At 36.1% G+C, this 23332-nt stretch overlaps 1 protein-coding gene across 1 annotated transcript in view; it reads right to left on the bottom strand.

Moving 5' to 3' along the window:
- Positions 1–23332, bottom strand: part of LOC141439711 (lachesin-like) — a 77678-nt gene that overhangs the window by 17960 nt on the left and 36386 nt on the right. The window contains exon 3 of the mRNA XM_074104056.1: positions 18674–18846. Within this exon, the coding sequence (XP_073960157.1) occupies positions 18674–18846 (173 nt within the window). The remainder of the gene's footprint in view (positions 1–18673; positions 18847–23332) is intronic.

Here is a 23332-nt window from a genome sequence, read left to right as displayed (position 1 = left end):
TTTTGGGTCAGGGGTTAAAAATCAAAGTTTATTTACTTATTTATTTTATTAGAGTAAATTAAAGACTTCAAAAGATTATTACTTAAAGATTTCAAATGTAAAGTTTTGAATATTGTATTTCTATCGTTTCGCTCATTGTATTGTATTTTCCATACGAGGTATGTTTTGACATGTTCTAGACAAAAGCACTGCTGCTTCACGGTAGGATTAGCGAGCAAGATGGTGGTAGTAACCCGGGTGGACCTTGCACAAGGTCCTACCACCTAAAAACACACACATCACACACACACACACACACACACACACACACACACACACACACTACACTATATCTTTCATTTTTGCGTGTTCTAAAGTATGAATTATAAAAGAAGCTTTTATATTTTTTGTAAACGAAACCAAACATGAGGCGTCAGTACCTCCCCACGACAGTCTACGCCAAACCTGAATGTCTGCATTAGAGAAACTATTTTAGAAGAAAAGATATTGATGAAAGGGTTTGATCACTTTTGCTACAAATATATTTTGTCATTATTGCAAAGTATTTCCGGATTCTGTAATGGCTTCACCATAATAAAGACATATACATCCACAAACACATACAAACGATTAGTTTAGGATAAGGTAAGGTTTATTTAAGAAGTATTAGGTCCCAATAACCTTCATTTCATTACACAATTGGACCAGGAGGGTTACCGCTCCCAGAGCGAAACCATTTTCGCTCCTTCTCTCTACGCTTTGTTATAAAATTACATTACATTTAAAATTTGAATATCTAATTGAAGATAAGTACAATGCAACTAAAAATTAAAAAATAAAACTCGAATTGATTGAACCATTGATAAAAGGTCAAAAATAATAATAGGACCTTTAGAACAAAGTTTGGTATTGCCCAGTCATATTCGGGTACATAATAAACCACATAACGGCTCCATTATTCACACTATTAATTACATTGAAATAATCATTGATGAATGCGTCTGTAAGCGCTTTAATGAGCCAATCTCAAACAAGAATGTAACATCAAACAGACCTCACGATGTTAATGCCATCTAGCAACATTCCACCAGTCAGGATACCCTCATTGCCATATACATTATTATGCAGACATGGCACTGTACGTAATTGCCATAATAGATGGTAAGGAATTGGCAGTGGAGTTCCCATACCGAGTTGATTATCCACACTGTCTAAACTAACAAAAGTTGATTTAGCAATTATTGTGTTTGCATTGTGTTACACATAAGTAGGTAGTAGGTAAAATAATGTTTTATTAGTAACGTGTTACTAAAACATTTTTTTTTTCTATCTTAGTATCTAAGCAAGAAACAAAACTACAATTCACAAATTACACGTCAAACTTATTTGTGCGGTTGCTAGTCCAATACGTTAGTTAGATGCAAGGATTAGGATTTATGAAGGTATATTGTCTGAAAATCAGCGCTGTAGTAGGTACATATACAGCAGCATAATGCTGAGTCAAGTTCCCTTTTGATATCAATATTATATCAGTATTATTATTATTATTATTTAGTGCCTGGGCGACCGAGCTTCGGTCGGGCTAAAACTCGATAATAAGCGTTTTCCCAGAGATAAGACCAAGCTAGATCGAGTTGTCATCCCCGAAAACCCCTACATACCAAAATTTTATCGAAATCGTTGGAGCAGTTTCCGAGATCCCCGAAATATATTTATTTATATAGGTATATATAAGAATTGCTCGTTCAAAGGTATTAGATTTCGAAATGTCTGTAAAGGGCCAAACAGGCCCTTGAGCAATAAAGTGGACGAGAAGCGGTTCACATTGGTGCAGAAGTAAAACAAGGCTCGCTAGAAACCTTGCAAGAGTCAGTGTGGCTCTGCAGAACCGGAACCAGACTCTGGGCTGAGGGCAGCCGGCCACGCCGAATACAGCACTGTCGCAGTCGCAGATACTTATATAGTTAGTGGAATAGCGGATACACGCTGAGGGTGTTCCAGCTGCAGTCGCGTCACTACGTGCACTTCAGCTCCTTTGTGGTGCGCGTGCCGCGGCTGCTGACGGGGACTATCGCGAGTGCTGCCTTCTGGCAGAAAGACGTCGTGTTCGCGGTTCCGGGGCACCATGCCGCAAATGAATGTGGTCACGCCGTTTTGTCACCAAATTAGTTTCGAATAATATTGATTATAAATATGTATGTTAGTCTGTATGGTATTTATTGTATCGGTCAAGTTGCCCGAAATAATTAAATTGATTATTATTTTTATTTTAAGAGTAACTGTAGTTTTTAATTTCGAATAAAGTTATGTCTATTTCTTTGGCTAGAGTTCGGCTTACTAGTAAACACTAGGTACAGTCAAGTTCATAAACTTGTGAGCAAAAATTTGATCAAAAATATCTGAACACGACTCTGTTGTTAACGGAGTAGAAGCGTGTTCAGATATTTTTGATCAAATTGTTACTCACAAGTTTATGAACTCTACTGTACATAAAACGCAGTAAGCTGCTTCTGTATTTTTTGCTAGCTTCTCAAACTACAAAGGCCGTAATTATAATTTTACTTAGAAATATTAGATTTAATATATTTACTTTATTACAATCATAAACGTGATAAAACGGACAATTTCAAGCGTTAAGTTCCATATTCCCCGATAAAGTCATAGAATATGAAACCGTAAAGCGTAAACTAAAAAACGAAACGAAGCGTCTTTTTCCCAAAATTTCAGCGAACAATGAAAATGAACTCCCCATTTTAAATACGAGCGCGAAACTTATCAGGAATGCGTCATTAAAAAATAATTAATTTACGTCAGCGGCTGTCAATGGGAAGTTTTATTAAAATAAATTTGCTGGAATTTTCGCAGCATTACTGTAACACGTGGCAGGAGGTAACGAGCTCAGGGGCTCTTGATGAAGGGAAAAAGCTGAGTTATCTAAAAGGAAGGCTGGAGTAGTGATCCGTGTAAGCTTTATGAATTCCGCCCACTGGGCGCTGATCGATGAACTGAAGCCTTTCTTTGGCCAATCGAGGCTCAAACTGAAGTAAATAGACTTTTAAGTACCGTTTAAGTTCCATTCAAGGTTCTTGCCATTGGAAAAAGTTTGACTCGATTTTTTTGCCGCTTAGCGACTGGAATGAATAACGGTTTTAAATCTTGACCACTTCTTGGATTCATAGCCAAACTCAGCCACCCAGTGATTTTTGTCACCATTAAAATCTTGATTTGTCTGTTACTATACCACAATGTTTAAGTACTTATTACAAGTATTCAACTAGTGCTAGAAAGGTGGTCTCATCATCTTTTTTTTTCTTTAATTAGAACCTGATGTGTTGCGGTGCGGCGTAGCAAGGCAATTAGTTTTAGTTCATACCTCATTCATTTTAGTAACGCCAAGATATGCCAGCTTTACCCAATATCATGGGATATTGCGTAATTTATCTACATATATACTCGTAGATACAGCCATCATCCATCATCATCGTCTCGATCTATATAATACCCACTGCAGGGTACAGGCCTACTCTAAGAATGAGAGGTTTTGAGCCGTAGTTTCCTAAATTTCTTAGCAAACGTGAGTAGGTTCCACTGTAAAGCTCATGTTAAATTTCAAATCTAATTTACATAGAATTAAAAAAAAACGAGGTTAATTGGTGTTAATTTAATATTGAGCCAAGCACTGCTATGTATACAGCTTCAATATGAGTCGGATGTAGATATTTATTGTGTACATTTCTTAAGAAAATTAAAACGTGGATTTAATTAGAAAGAAAAAAATAAAGAAGAAGAAAACCTCTCATTTCCGCTTAGAAAAAAAAACATTTTATCTCATTGCGGGGGAAGGATAATTTCTTAGTAAAAATCTAATTAATCCGTCAGTTAAATTATCAAAAATTATTGGACACATGTCTTTTGGCAATTAAAAAAAATATATGAAGACATAGCCAGTTAAAGTTTATTTGTACCTACCTATTACTTATTCTGTAGTATCATGAGACATCACACCGCGCTAAAAAGTGCCGTAGGGCCCCCTACTCTCGAACTGCAGGGCTACTACGAAACTCGAAGCTCGGGCCCGGGGCAAATTTTACTTGCTACAGAGGCAATAATAAGACTTTCTAGTTACAGTATACTAAAAACTAAAATTGTTAACAATTACTTAAGTACCTACATTACTTTCAATTATTTTATAGAAAACAGGCACAAAACTCGTCGCTCCCATTCTAAATTATGAGACGTTGACAAACATGTTTATTAAGAAAACAAAAGACAGAAATATAACACTGTTATTTCTTTTAAGCACAACATGTCGCGTTTAAACATGACAATCATTTGGCGCGTTCCTTAATGTGTTTCAATTAAACTGAAACGTGACTGTACAAACATAAACAATGCATAAATTGTTTGATATACGAATACGAATGTAAGTAATTACTTCGTTCCTCGAGACGAATTACTTTTGACATTTTACCCGTGATAGAACCGAACGCAGGCGACATGAGATTTGAACACATCTTTCATATTATAGAAAAATTAAAAATGCCATTCGTTGTTTTGTATAATTTTTAAATTCCAGACATCTAACGCGGGAAGAGATTGGAGAAGAAGAACTGAAGATCGTGCTTACGGCTTGCCATGTCAGAGGCTTATGTCCGGTAGTGGACTGACATAGGTATGCCGATGGCGATGGTGGTAATGACGATGATGATGATGATGATGTTGATGACAATGAAGTAAATTACAGCAACCAAGTGTATTTATTTGGGTACTTTTGTTTACCTATAGAAAAATAAATAAAAAAAATGGTCTACAAGTGCTCACAATACGTTAGTTACTATTTATATAACAGATGATGTCAAGATATCTGCATAAAGTGAGACGAAAAACTGGTGAAGCGAAAAGTTTATTTTATTATAATTCGATGAAATAAAGAAAACATTGTTTCAGCTAAGAGGCTTTCTAGATTTTGGGACCCTGGGATGATACGCGTAGGCGAGACGTGAATTTTAAATTAGGAACGATATGTTAATTTTAAACTCAGAGATAAAGAGTTATGAACATGAAACTATCGTGAGACTCACTCATATTGAATGATAATATACCGAATAACTCACTTACTATCATTTAATTTAGCGTTACCGACTAATTGGCAAACAATGCATTGCACCTACCTAGAGGATTAACAGACATAAACATTGATTATCGTAAAAGCGCATAAGGGATTTTTTAAATTTCCTACGGAATAGAGAAATTGCTATGTAGCCTACTTTGTACAAGAGCAAGGTCGTGGGATAAAGGTAGTTGAGTCTTAAAGTAAACAATACAATGACAAAGTAAAATTTCCATTAAGATAGAAACCATTCGATACCTAAAAGAAGCACTAGTTGTTTTTGTGTAAAACAATAATCAATCATCGAAGACAGCAATATTGTTTATAGAACTTTAATTGAATCCCATCAGCGAACGTAAAAAGAAATACCGATAATGATTTACATAAATAAATATGTAATGACGCCGCGTCAAACTGTGAACGCGGTGTTTTCCGAAAGTCTTATGAATTATTTCTGAGATACTGATGAGCTGTAGGAGAAATCAGCATATCGTAATGAGATAACGGCTGGATGAAATGCAAATGAATTTGACGGTCGGGTGGTTTCGAACAGGCCGGCACTGCGATTGAGAAATGAGAAACAAAACGTACGAATAAATCGTCCTATCTCGCTTACCCAGGTTTTAAGCTCCGTGTGTTTGTAGAGGATGAAAGTTGGTGGAGGGATTATTTGTTCGACGTAGGATTGGGGACCGAGACGCCCGGGACCGGCTCCGGATTGGGAACAAATTGGGGCAGACGTCTGAATTTGCACGCTCATTTAGTAAATACATCCTGCTACGATTTACAATTACCGCTTAGCTTACATATTATAAATGCCTGGTAAAGTTATTACACGGAGTGAGTTGAGTGGAAACTTTGAACAAAGCGTGTGTTTGTGGGACGTTTATTGTCCTCGTTAATTATTGTGTACCTACGCGCCTGTTTGAATATAAATTAAATATATCTAGTTTCTCCATGAAAATAATAATTGATACACATAAAATAGATAAATACATACCATTGAATAATATACACTAATCTACTTGCGAAAAATAATGCGCCTGACTATAAAAGAGCTAGAGACCTAAAATAAAAACATATTCGTTGAGCATAGTTAAGACCGTAAGTTTTTTTTTTTAATTCCTACGATATAGAAAATTAGGAGTAGGCACTTTATTAATCTACGGACGCTAGAATCAAATTTTTGATATAATATCTATTTTCGTTTTTTTGTTATCATTTATTTATTTTAGTACCTAGTTAATAATCAATTACAATTATCGCCCGCCTTCCACTAAAAAAGGTTAATGAGCGGAAATGGAGAACGAACTGAGCGGACCGGGCCAAGCGGTACCAAGCTTATGACTTCATTTTCAGTGAAAGCACATTCTATTCATTCTATCGCATCAATATACATTTCGACATCTCAAATTAAACGGACCCCGTACGGAGTCCCCTACGCTTGTAATGGACGCCACCATAATAATACTTAGCCTTTGTTCTTATTCCCTTAAATCAGGCAGTCGAATTGAACTCCCGGGATTTTACTGAATTCCTATGAAGTTTTCAAAAGGTACATCTTGATCTTCATTTACATGACTTACTTCTGGACTTAGCAGTTTAGATTTTAGTAAGTAAGTATTTTAAATGGATTGTAGGTGTTGGCGACAGACCTCTTTTTTACATGTTTTGTAAAGCTTTTGTTTTTTACGATATATGTTAGTTGCTTGTGTATTTTGTCTAATGTTAATCAAATGTGTAACGTATTGTATGTATTATTTAATATAAAAAAACTTAACCTGGTAAGTATTTATTATTTATACCATTTTCAGTAGGTATATTATATATTATATAATATACGCACGTAGGTATATTATATACTCTGGATTCGAAGACAGCCAGCGCTTATTAAGATAGTCGTTTTTGCATACGCTTTTCGTTTTAAGTGCATATTATTCTGTAAAACTCGTGTATCAAATTGTTTTAAGTGCATGCACTTTATAAGCATAATAGCGCTTGTAGAACCGAGTTCAGGAGTTTCATCACTTTTACTAGCAAACTACGGCCATGAGGGAGTAAATACAATAAAAGCAGCGGACAAGTCTATGTTTACTCGTACCTTCCACGTTGACCACTTTTATTATAACGACGCGAAGCGAGTGAACAACTGTTTTGGTCAGGATCGTGTTTTGATATAGTTTGTTAACCAAGTTTAGATACACATGACTGAAGGTGGTATTTTGTAAACATAACCTATACTATCAGAATATAACTCGTTGTAAATGCATCTTACTACTAGAAAACCAAGCGTGTAACGAAAGCACCAATAGGTACTCATGTTTGGATAGAAACAAACTGTAACTTGCTGCTTCATCTGCGTGGTATTTGTTTATTGTCATCCCGCGGGACATTTACTATTTTCCCCGGGTAGAAAATCATACCAGCCTATATACGTCCCACTGCTGGGCACAGGCTTCATCTCAGAATGAGAGGGCTTGGGCATTAGTTCCCACGCGGGCCCAGTGCGGATTGGGCGGGCAGAAAATATTTAGCCTATTTTAATCCACAATGTATAAAGTAGGTCTAAATATAATAAATTTATTCATTTTCAGAAATAAAATTTACTTACCTGTATCATCAAACTGACTGACAGACACACAGACGAAAACTGTTATTTCAAATTATATTATTAGTGTGAATTCGATGTTTTGAATAAAGGAGCCATTTTTAGGGTTACGGAGCCAAAATGTTAAAAACGGAACCCTTATAGTTTCGCCATGTCTGTCTGTCTGTCCGTCTGCGGCTTTGCTCAGGGACTATCAGTGCTAGAAATCTGTAATTTTGCACGGATATGTATGTAAACTATGCCGACAAAATAGTACAATAAAAAATTAAAAGAAAAATACGGTACCTGCCATATACGTAAAGTGGGGGTGATTTTTATTCTCATCCAACCCTATAGTGTGGGGTATCGTTGGATAGGTCTTTTAAAACTATTAGGGTTTGATAAGAAAATTGTTCGATTCAGTGATTTGTTTGCGAAATATTCAACTTAAAAGTGCTAAATTTCATTTCAATCGAGCGTCCCCCCCCCCCCTCTAAAATCTAAACCGGTGAGTGGAAAAATATTATAAAATTCAGGATGATAGTAAGTATATCAAATTTGCAAGGAAACTATATCGGCTAAGTTTGCTTGAGAATAAAACATACCTAAACTTGGAAGATTCCGTATAAAATACCAAATCCTTAGAAAAATTACTTAATTTTGTCGTAATGGCTATGGAACCCTATTTTGGGCGTTTTTGACATGCTCTTGGCCGGTTTTGTTCTTGACTTGAGCCAAAAAACAACTTGTTATTGTTACTTAATTACTTCGATTTGTCTATCAACGAAGTGTCAAAATGATTTTTATTTTCGACTTCCCGTCGTTATCTTTAACTAGGCTTTGGCAAAACTTCGCCGAATCCAAAGGCTTTAATCTTAATAAAAATAAAAGGTTAAAAGGAAAATGTTGTACGCCATGCTTGATCCCTGGGCGGGAAAATCCATCTGTTTGATTGCTTCTTTGTAGAAGATTTTCACGGGACTGACGTATTATGCCTTCGGCATATCTTAGTACAAAGGGCGGGCGTAGCTGTAAAATATACTAACAAACACGATTACAAAGCCGCGAAAAGGGCTCCCAAAAACTCACGTACCCAAACGGATTTAGATTTGTGATAAATGGGCGGGCAACTTCGGTCTACGGGTGCTTGTTTGTCTTAGTAAATGTTTTAATCAGTGCTCTGTAATTTGGTTTCTGATCTCTATTATTTTATGCAGATCAGTTAAAAGGATAAGTACAACTGGGGAATACGTATCGCGTATTCTTGTGGAAAACATTTCTGTTAGTTTTATTTACATACGTTTTACATTTACTTCCTTCGTCGTGTAGCATGGCACTGGCGTGATGTAATTTTTTCAAATCTCTGTTCTACATCTGGGTAGTTCTACAAAACGGAAGTATTTAAAAAAAACGATATGGTGTTTATACGGTACAATTAAAATTCATTAAAATTTCTTCCTTACGGTCTCTCATTTGCAATTGAAACGCTCGTAAAACCACCCATATACACTGCACTAATAAGCGGCGCAGGTTCTTCGATCGTGCATGGATGATTGAACAAAAATGGTATCTTTTACTCCTTGCCTTAACATTCAATGTTCTTAAAGGTAAATAGTAGGAAATGAACGCTATTTCGCAGCAGAAGACGAAGAGAGAAAGAATAAGACTGACTAGATGGAACTGCACCGTCAACAGGTTTTAGTAGCTGATCATGAATGAAACTGGACACCATTCATCATGACGTCACTGCTGACATCAGAACAAGAAACGGATTGGACACCATTGTCTTCAAACAAAAGCTCCTTTCCGCAGCTACAGATCTCTAAAATTGGATAAATAATAACAACCAGCCTCACCTCAAGATTGAAACTTCATTCAATATTTCATCGGAAGCCAAAGTTTCGGTTTTCCGTTGCTTTATAAAAAATGTAATATCATAAAAAGGAATCGTGAACGCGTGTCTTTCGCCCTAATCCTACTTTGACTGATCACATCGTCTCTGTTTCCTCCTAACTGTGTTTTCCTATTTCAGTAACACGACAGTTCGCTTTCAATTTTTTATCCCGATAAGTTGTAGTCGGTTTACTAATATTTCGGCGAAAATTATTTAGCAAATTATTAGCTCTCAAACTATTTATCCCATATTTTAATTTAGGTGAAATCTTATTTCTCAACTCAACGTTTCGCCCTTATGTCATTTCCCACTAATGATTTGATAAATTATTATTATGCAAATTAATACTTACCTAGTTTTTTTTTAAATGTCATTTATGTTTTCGTCAAATGTATTGATTGGCATACCTTAATTAACAACAGATTGTATGGCATCCAACCTACTTTCCTAATGGCAGTTATCCAGGCTGCTATAAAAAAACCTAACATCATCTTCTGAACCTAAACTATCCAAGTCGCTTCTGCTCCGAACCGTCTTGCTCACTCGCTTCGCTCGCTCGCACAAATCAAATTGAAGTAAAACTTTGCAATATAAAAATTGGCCTAATTTTATTTGACAATTTGTTATTTGCTTAAGCCAATCATTTGCTACATAATTATTTGACACATAAAAGTGTGATGAAGTAAAATTTGGCAATATTAAATGTTGCAAAATAAGAAAAATGCAAAGTAAAGTTATGCCAACGATTAGTTTGCCAAATCAAACTGCGGCGAAGGATTGGTTGCTAAGTGAAATTTGGCGAAACATATTTCGCCGAAAAGGCAGTAGGTACACCGTTGTAGTCTGCATGTGCATGTGCATGTTCTCAGTTTATTCTTTGAATTACGAGTATTCTATTCTTCTTTGATTTGCTAATTGACCTGTTTATTGAAAAGAAAACAGTATTTCACGACGACTAACTAAATAACTAAGTGCATTGTAATCGTAAACCAAGCCCGGATTCGCAAGGGTGTCACTTTAAAAAAAGAAGATGATAACCTCCTACTTTTTTTTGAAGTTGGTTAAAAAAATAAGGAATAAGAAATCTTTCATGATCATGAAACATTATCAAACTGGTGATGAAAAGCGCGTCAAAATCCGTTGCGTATAGTTTGAAAGATTTAAGCGTAATACAAAATATACATACCTACCTACACATGGACAGACGTAAGGAAGGGATTTATTTTATATAAAGAAATGACAAAGACTTCGATCCCCTCTCCAAGCATAACACCTGCCTGAAGAGAGATCTCTCTATTGGAGCCTCCCCCCACATTGGTGACCCCGACAATGGACGAAAAAAGTAGCCTTCGAAGACTTGCAAGACAAAATGACTATGACGTTTTAAACTTTCGTGATTCTTACTTCAGTCTACTCGTGACCACGGCAACTGTAACGTTGCCGAAACGTCGAGGTCAATATTACTTGTGTAATAATAGCGTGATAAGTCCCGTTTGTGGTATATTGTCCAAAAATGACTATGACTTAATTATGATAAATCAGAGTTTGATGTGATATTTTGCTAATAACAGCACATTTGACATGCTTGCACTTTACTAGCCGGACAAACCCATTATAAATACTAGGTATATTAACGAACAATGCTATTTCTTCCTTCAATTACGAGATTGCTACTCTTCCGAGGTGTTCAATGGTTAGATGAGCCAATGTTTAAATGCCCGTGGCGAGTGATCGATAGCTACAAGAGAAAAGGACTCATTTGTCACGTGGAGGACACTCAATAGACCCCCTCAATAAAATATTAGCTATTTACAGACCACTTCGCTGGAAAAAACACATGAAAGGAGTAAATCCACCAAATAAATGTTTGCTGTTCGGATATTAAGAGATCATTTATTTTGCGGGTATTTCAAAGGGTTTGACATAGGATTTAATTTATAGAGCTTTAAATTACAATTTATCTTTTCAGAAAATACATCCGTGATTACGCCTGTGTTTATCGTATTTTGCTGTTTGTTTACCATCAAATGCAAATTCTCAAGGCATTAAAAGTGATCTAAAACATTAACTTAGTATTTAAAAGGCAATGTACTTTAACTTTTTACTTACTTTTTGAATTTCACGTCACCTATGAGTTTTTACTTTTTATTCAAATCGTGACCAGCTTATAAAATCTTGGTAATGGGTCCCGACTGTTGAGCTTTAAGTTAGCTAGTATTTGACAGAGTTCAAGACCACCAGAGATATTTTCTTCCTTTTAGTTTTAAGATGAAAAGATTTTTTTAATTTAATGTTTTTTGCTTATTGGTTTATTTAATTTCTTGGCCAGATAAAAATAAATGTGGACCGATACGTTCATCATAATTACAGCTATGAATAGTGTTAATTACAGTTATAATATTAGTTAAATAGGTCCCTTTCAATCTTCACTACAGGCGTATGAATAGTGCAATTTTTTTGATTTGCATTGAAATCGGTTCAATAAGATTTCCGATACATTAAGTCCCAGCCTATATATGTCCCACTGCTGGGCACAGACCACTTTTCAGGGCATGGTGGCCTAGTGGTTTGACCGATGGCCTTTCAAGCAGAGGATCGTGGGTTTAAACTCCAAAGCAATTCAATGGTATGTGTGAAGTTACCAATCCGCACTGGGACCGCGTGGGACGATTCCCGGCCTTGAAATGTCATCCACCATCTGAATCCAAAAAGTAATGACATATTCGTGATTAAGATTTTTCGTGATAAAGTATTCGTGACAAAGTTTTCGTGATAAAGATTGTTCGCGATAAAGTCTATTCGTATAGTTTTCGTGATAAAGACGTTTCGTGATAAAGTCTATTCGTGATTAAGTTTTCGTGAAAAAGTTATCGTGAAAAAGTTTTTCGTGATTAAGTACTGACACGAATGTTCTCAATTCCATCAGCGTGGGTAAATACAAAATTCGAGCATTACTAACTTCTCCCCCAACATTCAGATTTTACTTAGTTATAGCTTTACACATTTATCCCAACTTATAAAGTTATAAAACAGCTCCCAGCAACATTCAAGTGAGCATATTTCATTTAAGTTGGGAGTGACTTGTCAAGTAAGGTACGGGTTTTAAACCGCTTAAAACTATATAACGAAAGCGCCCCGGGCTCCGGTTACCGAGGGGCGATAACTACTCGAAATCACACTCTTAAGAAAGACAAACTTGCCTAAGTAAAGTCAAACGCCACTAAGCTTCTTGGAGGTATCTTAGAATGAATATAAAACAGTTAAGGCGGAGTTACCGGGAGATTAGGAATATCAACTCGACTATGTGCTTCCGGCTTACTTCATAATCCGAGTCGCTACAGCTTAGCGAGTTTGATTTTGCTTTAGCGTATCCCCACATGCTGGGTGCCTGGCAGAGGTTTTATGATACAGGAAATTAAACGCGCTGATATGGAGTCAGCAGGCGGCGCAGCGGTCAAAGGAGATAGGGATCTACGTGCGAGTATGAAGATTTAATCTGAGGACGGCTTCATCTTTAAAAAACATTTTTGTATTTGATAAGGAACAAAGAACTTGATATGACACTTGATATGAACAGCTAAGCTGGAATGGGGCTGGGTTGGACAAGACTGTCGCATGCATCCATAGACTTACCTAACCTTACCTCACATTACCTTACCTGACATTGCGTCAGATCGGGAGTTGTGGCGGTCAAGACGAGAGGTCTTTGCCCAGCAGTGAGTGAGACACTTTACCCCAGGCTATTTAAAAAAATGGAACAGACAATTGAATACAAATACCGCCGTTGGTATCACGGTAACAGCCGCAGAGCATGAAGTTTTTATAAAAACATCATAAATATTCTTCATGTTAGTTGTCAATACCTACATTTTCTTTTACACTTGATATCAAATAAATTATGAACACAAATAGCGACCATCACAGTAATAACCTAACATAAGAAAGTTTCAAGAAATTGCTCGTCTGCTAATAAAGTACTAGTAAAATTCTTCTTCTTATTCATAATAGCACCCATATCGCTATTATAATAATTGTTAATGTTATCGTAGTAATTTCAAAATATTTAGTATCAACTTTGAGTGGTTAATTTTTTAGAATCACAATGCCCCTGAACCTCTCCTTTTCTAAGTCTAATGATGAGAATACTACTAACATTGAGGCACCTGATAACACACGTCTAAAACTGAAACAGAATTCAGAACTTGCTTGCAAAATATTTTTCGGGTAAAATTTTACGTCACTGACGTTTCCGTTAAATCGAAAAGCAAAATAGCACGAGAGAACTGGGAATGACAGTTAAAATTAACGCATGAAGCGCCTCAAGCGTTCAATATCTAGCTTGTTAGACGGCAAAGATCACCGGGGTGCAAGACTGATCACTTTTACTTCCAAAATTGCTTTCCATGTAAATCTTGGCTTCATAATTATGAAGACGATAAAAATCTGGGTAAGAGCCTCTAGAGGTTCCATACCTAATAATAATAACTTCATTCAAGTTCATGAACTACGTACCGAACATAGCTCTGATGGACAAATAAGTCTGCCTGAAAGATAAACTTAACTGTGAAATGGAAAAAATAAAAGGGCCAACCGTTATTTTCAAAATCTCAAATTGAAAATGTATGTTGAAGACATTATTTCTCATGTGATTTGCTTACATTTTCAATTGGCTGATATTTTCATTCTTAAAGGGTTATTAATTGAATCGTCTATGATTTTCTCAAAGAAAGTAGATGATATTTTGATTCGAAACATTAAAGATGATCGTGTAGGCATTAATGTTTCATCAGATGTGGGCATCTCAGAAATTTTTATCTTTATCTTTAACGAGAAAACGGTTTTCGTACGGTTTCCCACGCTTCCGGGATCTTTTCAATTACAAGGGTTATGAACATCAATTTGTCTGTTTCCTCGCTCTCTGACTGATGGGAAATATTAATGGACCGTATTTAGTTAAGCTCCTACCATCCGTTAACCCTTCGGGAAGTTAATGTATTACTCTGGCCTTTAAATTATAATAAAGACTCGCTAATTTAAAAAATATGCTAACATTTTAAAGGACTTCAAAAAAGGAGCGGGTTATCAATTTCGCTAACTTTTTTTAATGTTTGTTATCTCAGAACTCCGTTATTTATGAACAGATTTAAAATTTACCTTTTCATTGGAATGGAAATACTTTCAATTAACTTCCATTATCACCAAGTCAGGATCGAATAAAAACTGCAAGCTAGCTTCAGGTGAACTGCTAACCTTACTTGATATTGTAATTGCAAAAATTTGTGAATGGTGAAAGATTTGTGAGAGATAAACTCAATATTTGTAACCCTAATTTAACAGATAACTTTATATGATAAAAAACTTTATAGTTATCGCCAGATGCAGAAAAAAAGAAAACAAAAATACATTTACTCACAACACAAGGCACAACAATGAAATACAAATTGACAACACGAAGGATTTGTTATTGCGGTTGCAAATCGGACACTGGCACAGATGCCACTTAAAATAAACGCATAAGTAGAGATACCTTCTTTAGAAAATAAATAAATAAACGTAACCATGAAGGACGATAAGAAAATATGTGTTTACTCTTTTTACATTGTAATTTTATAATGTAAAATGCAAAGCCATGTTTCAACCTTACATAATATTGTTTTTGAAACTTCCGGTCCATTGGAGCTGATTGAAAGCCTTCTAAAGAAGTTGTCCGTAGGAAAGTTTATGAAAGGCGAACTCTGATAGCATTTATCCGTGAACCCGAAGATTTAACGTTCGTATACAGCTCTGTAGCGAAATGAAACACCTAAGTTTAAACATGGTTAAAGTAAACTTTTGTACTTACTTCATGGCAAAGTTTAAAACGGGCAAATAAAAGTTTAAAAAACCCAGACTTCGTTTTAAAATTTTCACATATTACCAAACAAAACTTTGAATGAAAACAGTAAAAACTTTAATTAAATTTTAAGGTTTATATATCTCAATTTTTAAACTGGTTTATCCTGCGACAAGCTGTTGCCCATAACTTCGTCTGCGTCCTTTAAAAGGTTTTTAAGTAGTACCGTTTTAAGGATAAAATGTTACCTATGTGACCCCTTAATTTAGCTTCCTAAAGACGAATTTCTGTCATAGTAAGCAGATCGCAGATGTCTGAAAATTCAACCGCTATATCCCAAGATACAGATCCATACCTAATTTAGAGGTCGGAATACAAAAATATTCTTTGACTGTACAATATTTTTCTCTTCAAAATTTTCATTAGGTATACTTTGGATGACATAACTGAGTTTAGATGTATCACAACACAATTTGCTAACTGTAGGTAAGCCATGACTTTGCTGGTTGCTGGCTGCTGAAATGTCAACTTCTGATTTGGCTAAATTAAAACCATATTTGAACACACATTCAAGCACGGCACATTCAGATGTAGATATTATTCTGACTTTGATATTACGGTTCTTAGGTATGGATACCTCAGTGACTTTTTACATCAGTTAACGTCAAGTCGCACGTCTTCCAGTAAAAGCATTCAATGTTGATTGAACAAGCTTTAAACTATTTTGGGTTATAAGCATAACATCGCCTCGGCTGTTAATTTGTGTACACGGTAAACAAGGCGTGTGTAATAAAACAACAACTGTACCAGGGTAGGATGATTAACAAGTTGATGGGGACTTAACCGAACCGGGAGCAAATACAATCCTTCTAAGACCGTTCCTAGTTATGCCAAGTATAAAAATAAGATCATTAAGTAAGTATGGAGAATTATGTATTGATGGGCTTAGTTAATTGAGCTTTGTTTTTTAAATGAATCGAGAATCCTACTAATATTATAAATGCGAAACTTTGTGTGCGTGTGTGTTTGTTACTCCGTCACGCTAAAACGGCTGGACGGAATTGGATGAAATTTAGTGTGTAGATAGCTGGACATCTGGAATAATCTTTAGGCTACTTTTTACCCCGATGTTTGGTATGTATATAAGTAGCTGCACGTCTGGAATAACACATAGGTTACTTTTTATCCTAATATTCCCACGGGATAGGGATAAAATCTTGAAATTTCAACTGCTGGGTTTAGAATGTCGAAATTTTGGACAGTTTTTTTAACACAACCTCAATGAAGACCACGATATAAATTTTGGGAATTCCCAGGGGAATTTTATCAAATCCCGGAATTTCAATTGTCCCAGATCGAAAAGTTTACGCGTGCTAAGCCGCGAGTAAATTCTAGTGAAATATAATTAGAATATATGCTTCCAGCCCAAGATAGGGTTTCGTAGCCATTACGAAAAAACTATCTATTTCAAGAAGACATTAATATCAAAGGCGTATTATAAAGTTAATGATTATATCATGGACAGGGATATTTGGAAATAATTCCGATCCGCATTAGCGATCCCTTCATAGCGAACCTACTATGTTAAAAATAAAGTTGTGTTAAATACTTGTGATGTATACATTTCATTTAATAATATTGTAAATCTTAATACTCATACTCAGCCAGCAATTGCCTACTTCCAGGCCACGACAATAATCTACTATTAAGGCTTTTGTATTTTGTACGGAATTTTCTAACTATATATACCTTACGCTGCTATTTATCTTAAACTACTTAGGTAATTAATTCTCAAGCAAAAAATGATCCGTCATAGCATTATAGTTTTCTAGTTTTTGAATAATTTCCACCCAACAGTTTAGATTTTAGAGGGGGAGGGGACGCTCGATTTTAATGAAAATTTGCACTTTTAAGTTGAATATTTTGCAAATAGATCATTGAATCGAAAAATATTCGTGGCAACCCCCCAATGAATTTAAAAACCTATCTACGATAGGTACTCCACACTATAGGTTAGCCGAGAAAAAAAATATTTTTTTTCCTATCTTTTTGTCTGCATACTTACTCGTACCCGTGCAAAATTACAGCTTTGGTAGTATCGGAGCAAAGCCGCGGACGGACAGACGGACGGACAGACAAACAGACATGGCGAAACTATAAGGGTTCCGTTTTTGCCATTTTGGCTACGGGACCCTAAAAACCGTTACTACAAAGTTAATCCTTATCAAAAATGCAACATGTTTTTTAATACCAATAATTAAGGAGCTCATAATTTTGAAAAATAACAACAATAAAAAGTTGGAAAACCCCCGACTTTGTCACTTCAAAGTTCAATATCTCAAAAACGGCTGAACCGATTTTGAAAAAACATATCCAAGAACCATCGCTAGAAAACCTGCTATCATTTAAAAAAACAGCATTCAAATCGGTTTACCCGTTTAAGAGCTACGGTGCGACAGACAGACACACACACACAGACACACATAGCGGTCAAACTTATAACACCCAGATAAACTTAAGTACCTAGACTGCATTTTTACCCGACTGCCCGAAGGAGGGTTATTGTTGTACTTTGCAATGTCATCTTATCGATTCCAACCTACACAAATGTACAGTCACCAGCATTAATATCTGCCAAAACGGAGCGTGCAAGAATATCTGACACGTCCTTCCGGCCCTAGAAATAGAGTCGTATCAGATATTTGTGCAGGCTTGTTGTGTCACATATTGGTGCTGGTGACTGTACGAGTATACCTACGGGTCGAAGTGTATCCGCAAGGACCCCCTATGATAAGATACCTAATTTGAAGTCAATCCAACCACTACACTGGAAAAAAGATCAAATTCACCTTGTAATATTTTGTTACGTACAACAGACAACTGGATAGCTGAAGCATGTAAGCGAAATTGTGTATTTTTATTATAAACGTAGTGTTGTAATTTTAAAACAACACACTCGATTAAAACGAAACTTTGTGGACATGAGCGGGTCGGATATTTCGTGTTTGTAATTAAATAGTTCTGGTTGTATGAAAATATAATAACATTTTAAATCGAATACTCGTAGTTTGAATTTAGAATTGATTTTGTTTCAATCAAAAATTGTATTTTATTTTGTTACTCCTTTTACGTGTATTTTTTCTGGACTCCTTTTAAAACAAATAAAGAATATATGTAGCTGTAGAAATACAAGTAACAGACCCAAATATATCGTGTCGCAACTTTCCAAACAGAGTTTGGGAAACCCTGACCGTATCTGTTATAGTTTACCTTAAAATCACCAAGGTCTAGCACAGAACAGGTGAGCACAGCCTCTCGCCCGATGGCCACGGTGACGTTCTCAATGGGTCCCAAGAAGTCGGGCTCCGAGTCCCTGAGGGACACTGTGGGACCCACTCTGCTCAGCGGTGATGTTGTCTGGTGTCGAATACTGCTTTTTACAACTAGAACAAAGAAAAATATGTTAACTCTCCAGTTCGGGACTTCTTCTTTCGGGACTAAGGGCCTACAGACGCTAGCTGTCGCGGCTTGCACGGAGCCGGTGGACGCGTATTGAAAAATAATATGAACAGCGCTACTGCACTCGTCGCGTGCAATGGTGATTTTTTTACCTGTATAGGTAGAGTTATTCACGATGACGCGTGCCGTGGTTCTTATTAAAATGTCATTAATGTCTAATTATGACAAAATCACGCGTCTTCGTGGATGGCACTATACCCGCACCCGCAGGCGTGCGCCCGCTCCGTACAAACCGCGTCAGCTAGCGTAGGCCCTTAGTCCCGAAATATTCTACTTTAATTTTAACAAGTTAGTTACATCCAAACCACACTTTTACGAAGAAAATAATTAAACTGAAACATAAACTAAAACACCACGAAAGGTGTCTAGAGCTTGTCTTGTTTAAGCTAAAATGACGCTTTCGGGGAACTAAATTCTTGTAAGACTAGCTGTCTAACTAGTCATAAGGAACTGATTTAGTTAAGTCATTTTAGCTTAGGCAAGCTCAATCAATACTAAAAAACAAAAGCCAATCGATCAAATTTGAATTGAGATTTAACTTTTTTTTTCTACGGCCAGTTCTCCTTGAGGGCTTGGCATCATTTGGCAAAGCTAAAAGGGGCCTTCGAAGCAGCCAGTGGGTAAGTCTTTTTTACTTTTTGCAGCGCTGACAAACCGGGCTTATTCAGTGGCTTTGTTCTCTTACATTTATCACTTTTAACGATGCACGAAAATCATTTTTCAGCAATAGCAGTGTACCGATAACGATTCGCAGAGATTTATGTCAATCCCGTCGTATAGAATAGACGGTTCTATTCTGCCAATCTGTCTGTCTATCTTAGATCAAGCAATCACACTAATGCTAGCCGGCGTTGGATGATAGAAGTTGGTATTATTTTTTACCCGACTGCCCGAAGGAGGGTTATGTTTTTACAAATCTTCACCCGCGGCTATGCTCGTGTAATCCATTAAATCGTATTTACTCGTAAAATGAGATTTCGAGACTTTGAAAAATGATTGCGCAAACATTACACGGCGGTCTCGCTTATCATTGCATAAGGATAAGAAAAAGGAACACAGGTTTTATGATTTCATCTCGTAGGGAAATTATGAGAGTAAAACTAGCCTTTATTTTATTCCAGAGATCTATCTATGTGCATACCATTTTTTCATCCACATTTATTCAGCCGCTTGAATGTGAGAGAGTGACAAGCATATACTTACAATCTTTCGCATTTTATAATATCATCATCATCATCCCAGCCTATATACGTCCCACTGCTGGGCACAGGCCTCCTCTCAGAACAAGAGGGCTTCGGCCATAGTTCCCACGCGGGCCCAGTGCGGATTGGGAACTTCACACACACCATTGAATTGCTTCGCAGGTTTGTGCAGGTTTCCTCACGATGTTTTCCTTCACCGCCATCCGCCTTCGCCTCCATTTTATAATATATGTAAGATTATTTCTTATAAATAATAATAAATGCGGTCGAAATGAGAGCGTTAAGAAGTATGTTAGGTGTGAAATTGAATGACAGAATTAGAAATAGTGCGATAATCACGTTGACTCCCTATGTGGCAGGTTAAGCAGTGCGGCCTATGCTTTGCGCAAATTAAAGCCCATTCTGGCAGATGGTGCACTAAAGCAAGCATACTTTGCGTATTTCCACTCGCGCGTAATGGTTCTGCAGAAGCGGGCAGTGCGGGTTATTGCCGGAATCAACCAAAGGCAGTCGTGCAAAAAAATATTCACAGAACTTGGTATCATGACCTTATCTTCGTTGTATTTGTTTCAAGTTATTATGTACATAACAAACATATCTAACTTCAGTCGAATGGGCGTAGCTGGTAAGATTTATGAATCTGACATTTTAATTTTATTGTTTTAATTGTTATTATTATTTCTTGTTTTTATTTTATTGTTTTTACATTGACATTTCAATTGTTACTCAATTATTGCCTAATGTATTATTCTTTACATATCCTTGACATTTTCGCCATTATTCTTTATATACATTTCAATGTGTTTTCAGTCTGACGATCCCTTGAGGAGAACCAGTCTAATTTTAATTGTTTCCATTCACATGACATGCTTAGATTTTTTTTTTATAATTATTACTAATCTTATTACCTTTGACGATTTCAATACAAATTCTTATAACTGACATTTATGTAAATTATAATGTAATGATGTATTGAATGAATAAATAAACTAAACTAAACTAAACTAAGGGAACGCTGTGGTGTAAATGAGGTCAGTGATAGTCACACGGATTGCGAAAGGGATGGTTTTGGCATGTTGAGAGAATGAATATAAGACGAGCGTGAAGGGGAACGTTGGGAGAGGAAGGCCTAGAGTCTAGGCCCTAGACGAACGGTACCACGATCAAATCGAGGACGTTCTGAAGGTAGATCGGATCAGAGGTACTCTAAATCGACGTGCATGCATGAAAAGATTGACGAATGTAGAGGAAGCGAGAGTGGTATGCCAGGATCGTAGCAAGTGGAAGGATTTACCTAGTCTCTGCCTACCCTGTCGGGAAAGAGGCGTGATTTTATGTATGTTTTTATGTACCTCTTATGCGGTTAAGTTAGTTTGACGTAGATATTTTGTATCTACTCCAGTACCTATTAATGTTTAAAACAAAAACTATTAAATGATTTACTAAGTGCATGGTCAGTTAAAAGTGCGGGGTTTTACTTAAACAATGATTGTGAACGATCCGTTATCAATTACTGTGGGTGTAAGTTTGGTCCTTCTCACACGTCTCCCGAATCACTCAGTATTGTCCAGTAATAAATTAATGGTGTGTGTGAAGCACCCAATCCGCACTGGACCCATGTGGGAACTATGGCCCAACCTCATTCTGTGAGGAGACCTGTGTGTGTCCTGCAGTGAAACGAATACAGGTCGAGATTATAATAATGATGAAAAACTTTTTAACAAAAAAATTTAACACCGAGGCACCGACTTCAAACTAGTACCTAAATTAAGGTCAAACAAAAAGGTATTATTTTTTGCTTTTCAGTTTTTTCGGCGGTAATTTTTTTTTGTTCAAAGTTTTTATTGTATACTTTTTTCCCACCTTTGGGGTATTTTTTTTTCAAAATTTATAAAATACCAACTTTAAGGTATACCTACCATATTAAATAAAAAAAGAATTATGAAAATCAGACTACTCTGTAAAAAGTTATGCCTGGTCATACAGTACAATCAGTGACTGAACAATCAATCATCCCCTGATTACCCTTAGGGTAAGAATATTTTTTCCAAATTTAAATGAGAACACTCTCGTGGTATACGCTTTCCAGTAAAAAAAGAATCATCAAAATTGGACTACTTTGTAAAAAGTTATGCGTTGAAAAGAATACCCTTTCCCCAGAGAAACCGCTGTAAATTGTTCAAAACATAATAAAATCACATAGAATGAGATCCTACCCCCAGACACCCAGCTGAGGCGAATCGGGATTGCAGCGGAGAAATGTGAATAATAGATTTGTTACTCCAGATGTGACTGAGGTCAGAGAGGTTTATTATTGAAAACAGTGAAAAGCAAATGAAATTGCATAAATGTATGTATAGACACGTAAATGTTACTACGGGGAAATGGAAAAATGAATGGAAAGGAATGTAAAAGCAGTCTTATAAGTTCGTTTCTGGGCGTTGTTTTTTCCATTGTATCGTTTTCGTGTCCCTGTTTTTGTTTATTAATCTGAAATAAACGAGTCATTGTGTAACGGTTACAAATTTACCTATTGGTTACTAACCAATAGTTAAATTTAATACAAAAACACATTAAAACTAGGTACGCTATGCTACGCTTGTGGTTTCAGGCTTTTTTTCAACCCTGTTCTATAATTTTCGGTGGTAAAATAGACATAATATCTAAGGAATTAATTATAATAACTAAACACTAATTATAGCTAACTTTAACTATAAACAACTTAAAATTAAACGCAATTAATTTACAGAGCTTAGGCGACCGAGCTTTTTTTCATTTTGTTAAATCGTTTTTTTAGGATTCGTACTTAAATGAGCTTTAAAAGTAAAACATAAAATAAATACTTAAAAAGAAAGAAAAAAACACTTAAATCACGCCCGACCTAAATAGATATAAACTCTATAGACCTCAACGCTATACCACTGAATCAACATGCTATAATGGCAGATCCATCAAAATTACCGATCTTATTGCACGTAAAATTTATATTAAACTAAATAAAAGCTTGTAAAAATTCGATTCGCAATTCGAAAAAAACGCGTTTTCCTGGAGATAGGACAAGCTAGATCGATTGTTTGCTCCCGAAAGCCACTTAGCAAATTTCGTCGAAATCGTTCGATCGAGCCACTTCAGAGATCCTCGATATAAGTAAACTTACTTATGTTTATATAATAGCTATAGCCCGCGACTCCGTCCGCATAGAATTCTT

Source organism: Choristoneura fumiferana, chromosome 21, assembly GCF_025370935.1.
Source record: "Choristoneura fumiferana chromosome 21, NRCan_CFum_1, whole genome shotgun sequence".
In the NCBI taxonomy this organism is placed as follows: Eukaryota; Metazoa; Arthropoda; class Insecta; order Lepidoptera; family Tortricidae; genus Choristoneura; species Choristoneura fumiferana.
The sequence above is the reverse complement of the archived record's forward strand: the minus strand, read 5'-3'. Positions and strand labels throughout refer to the sequence as shown.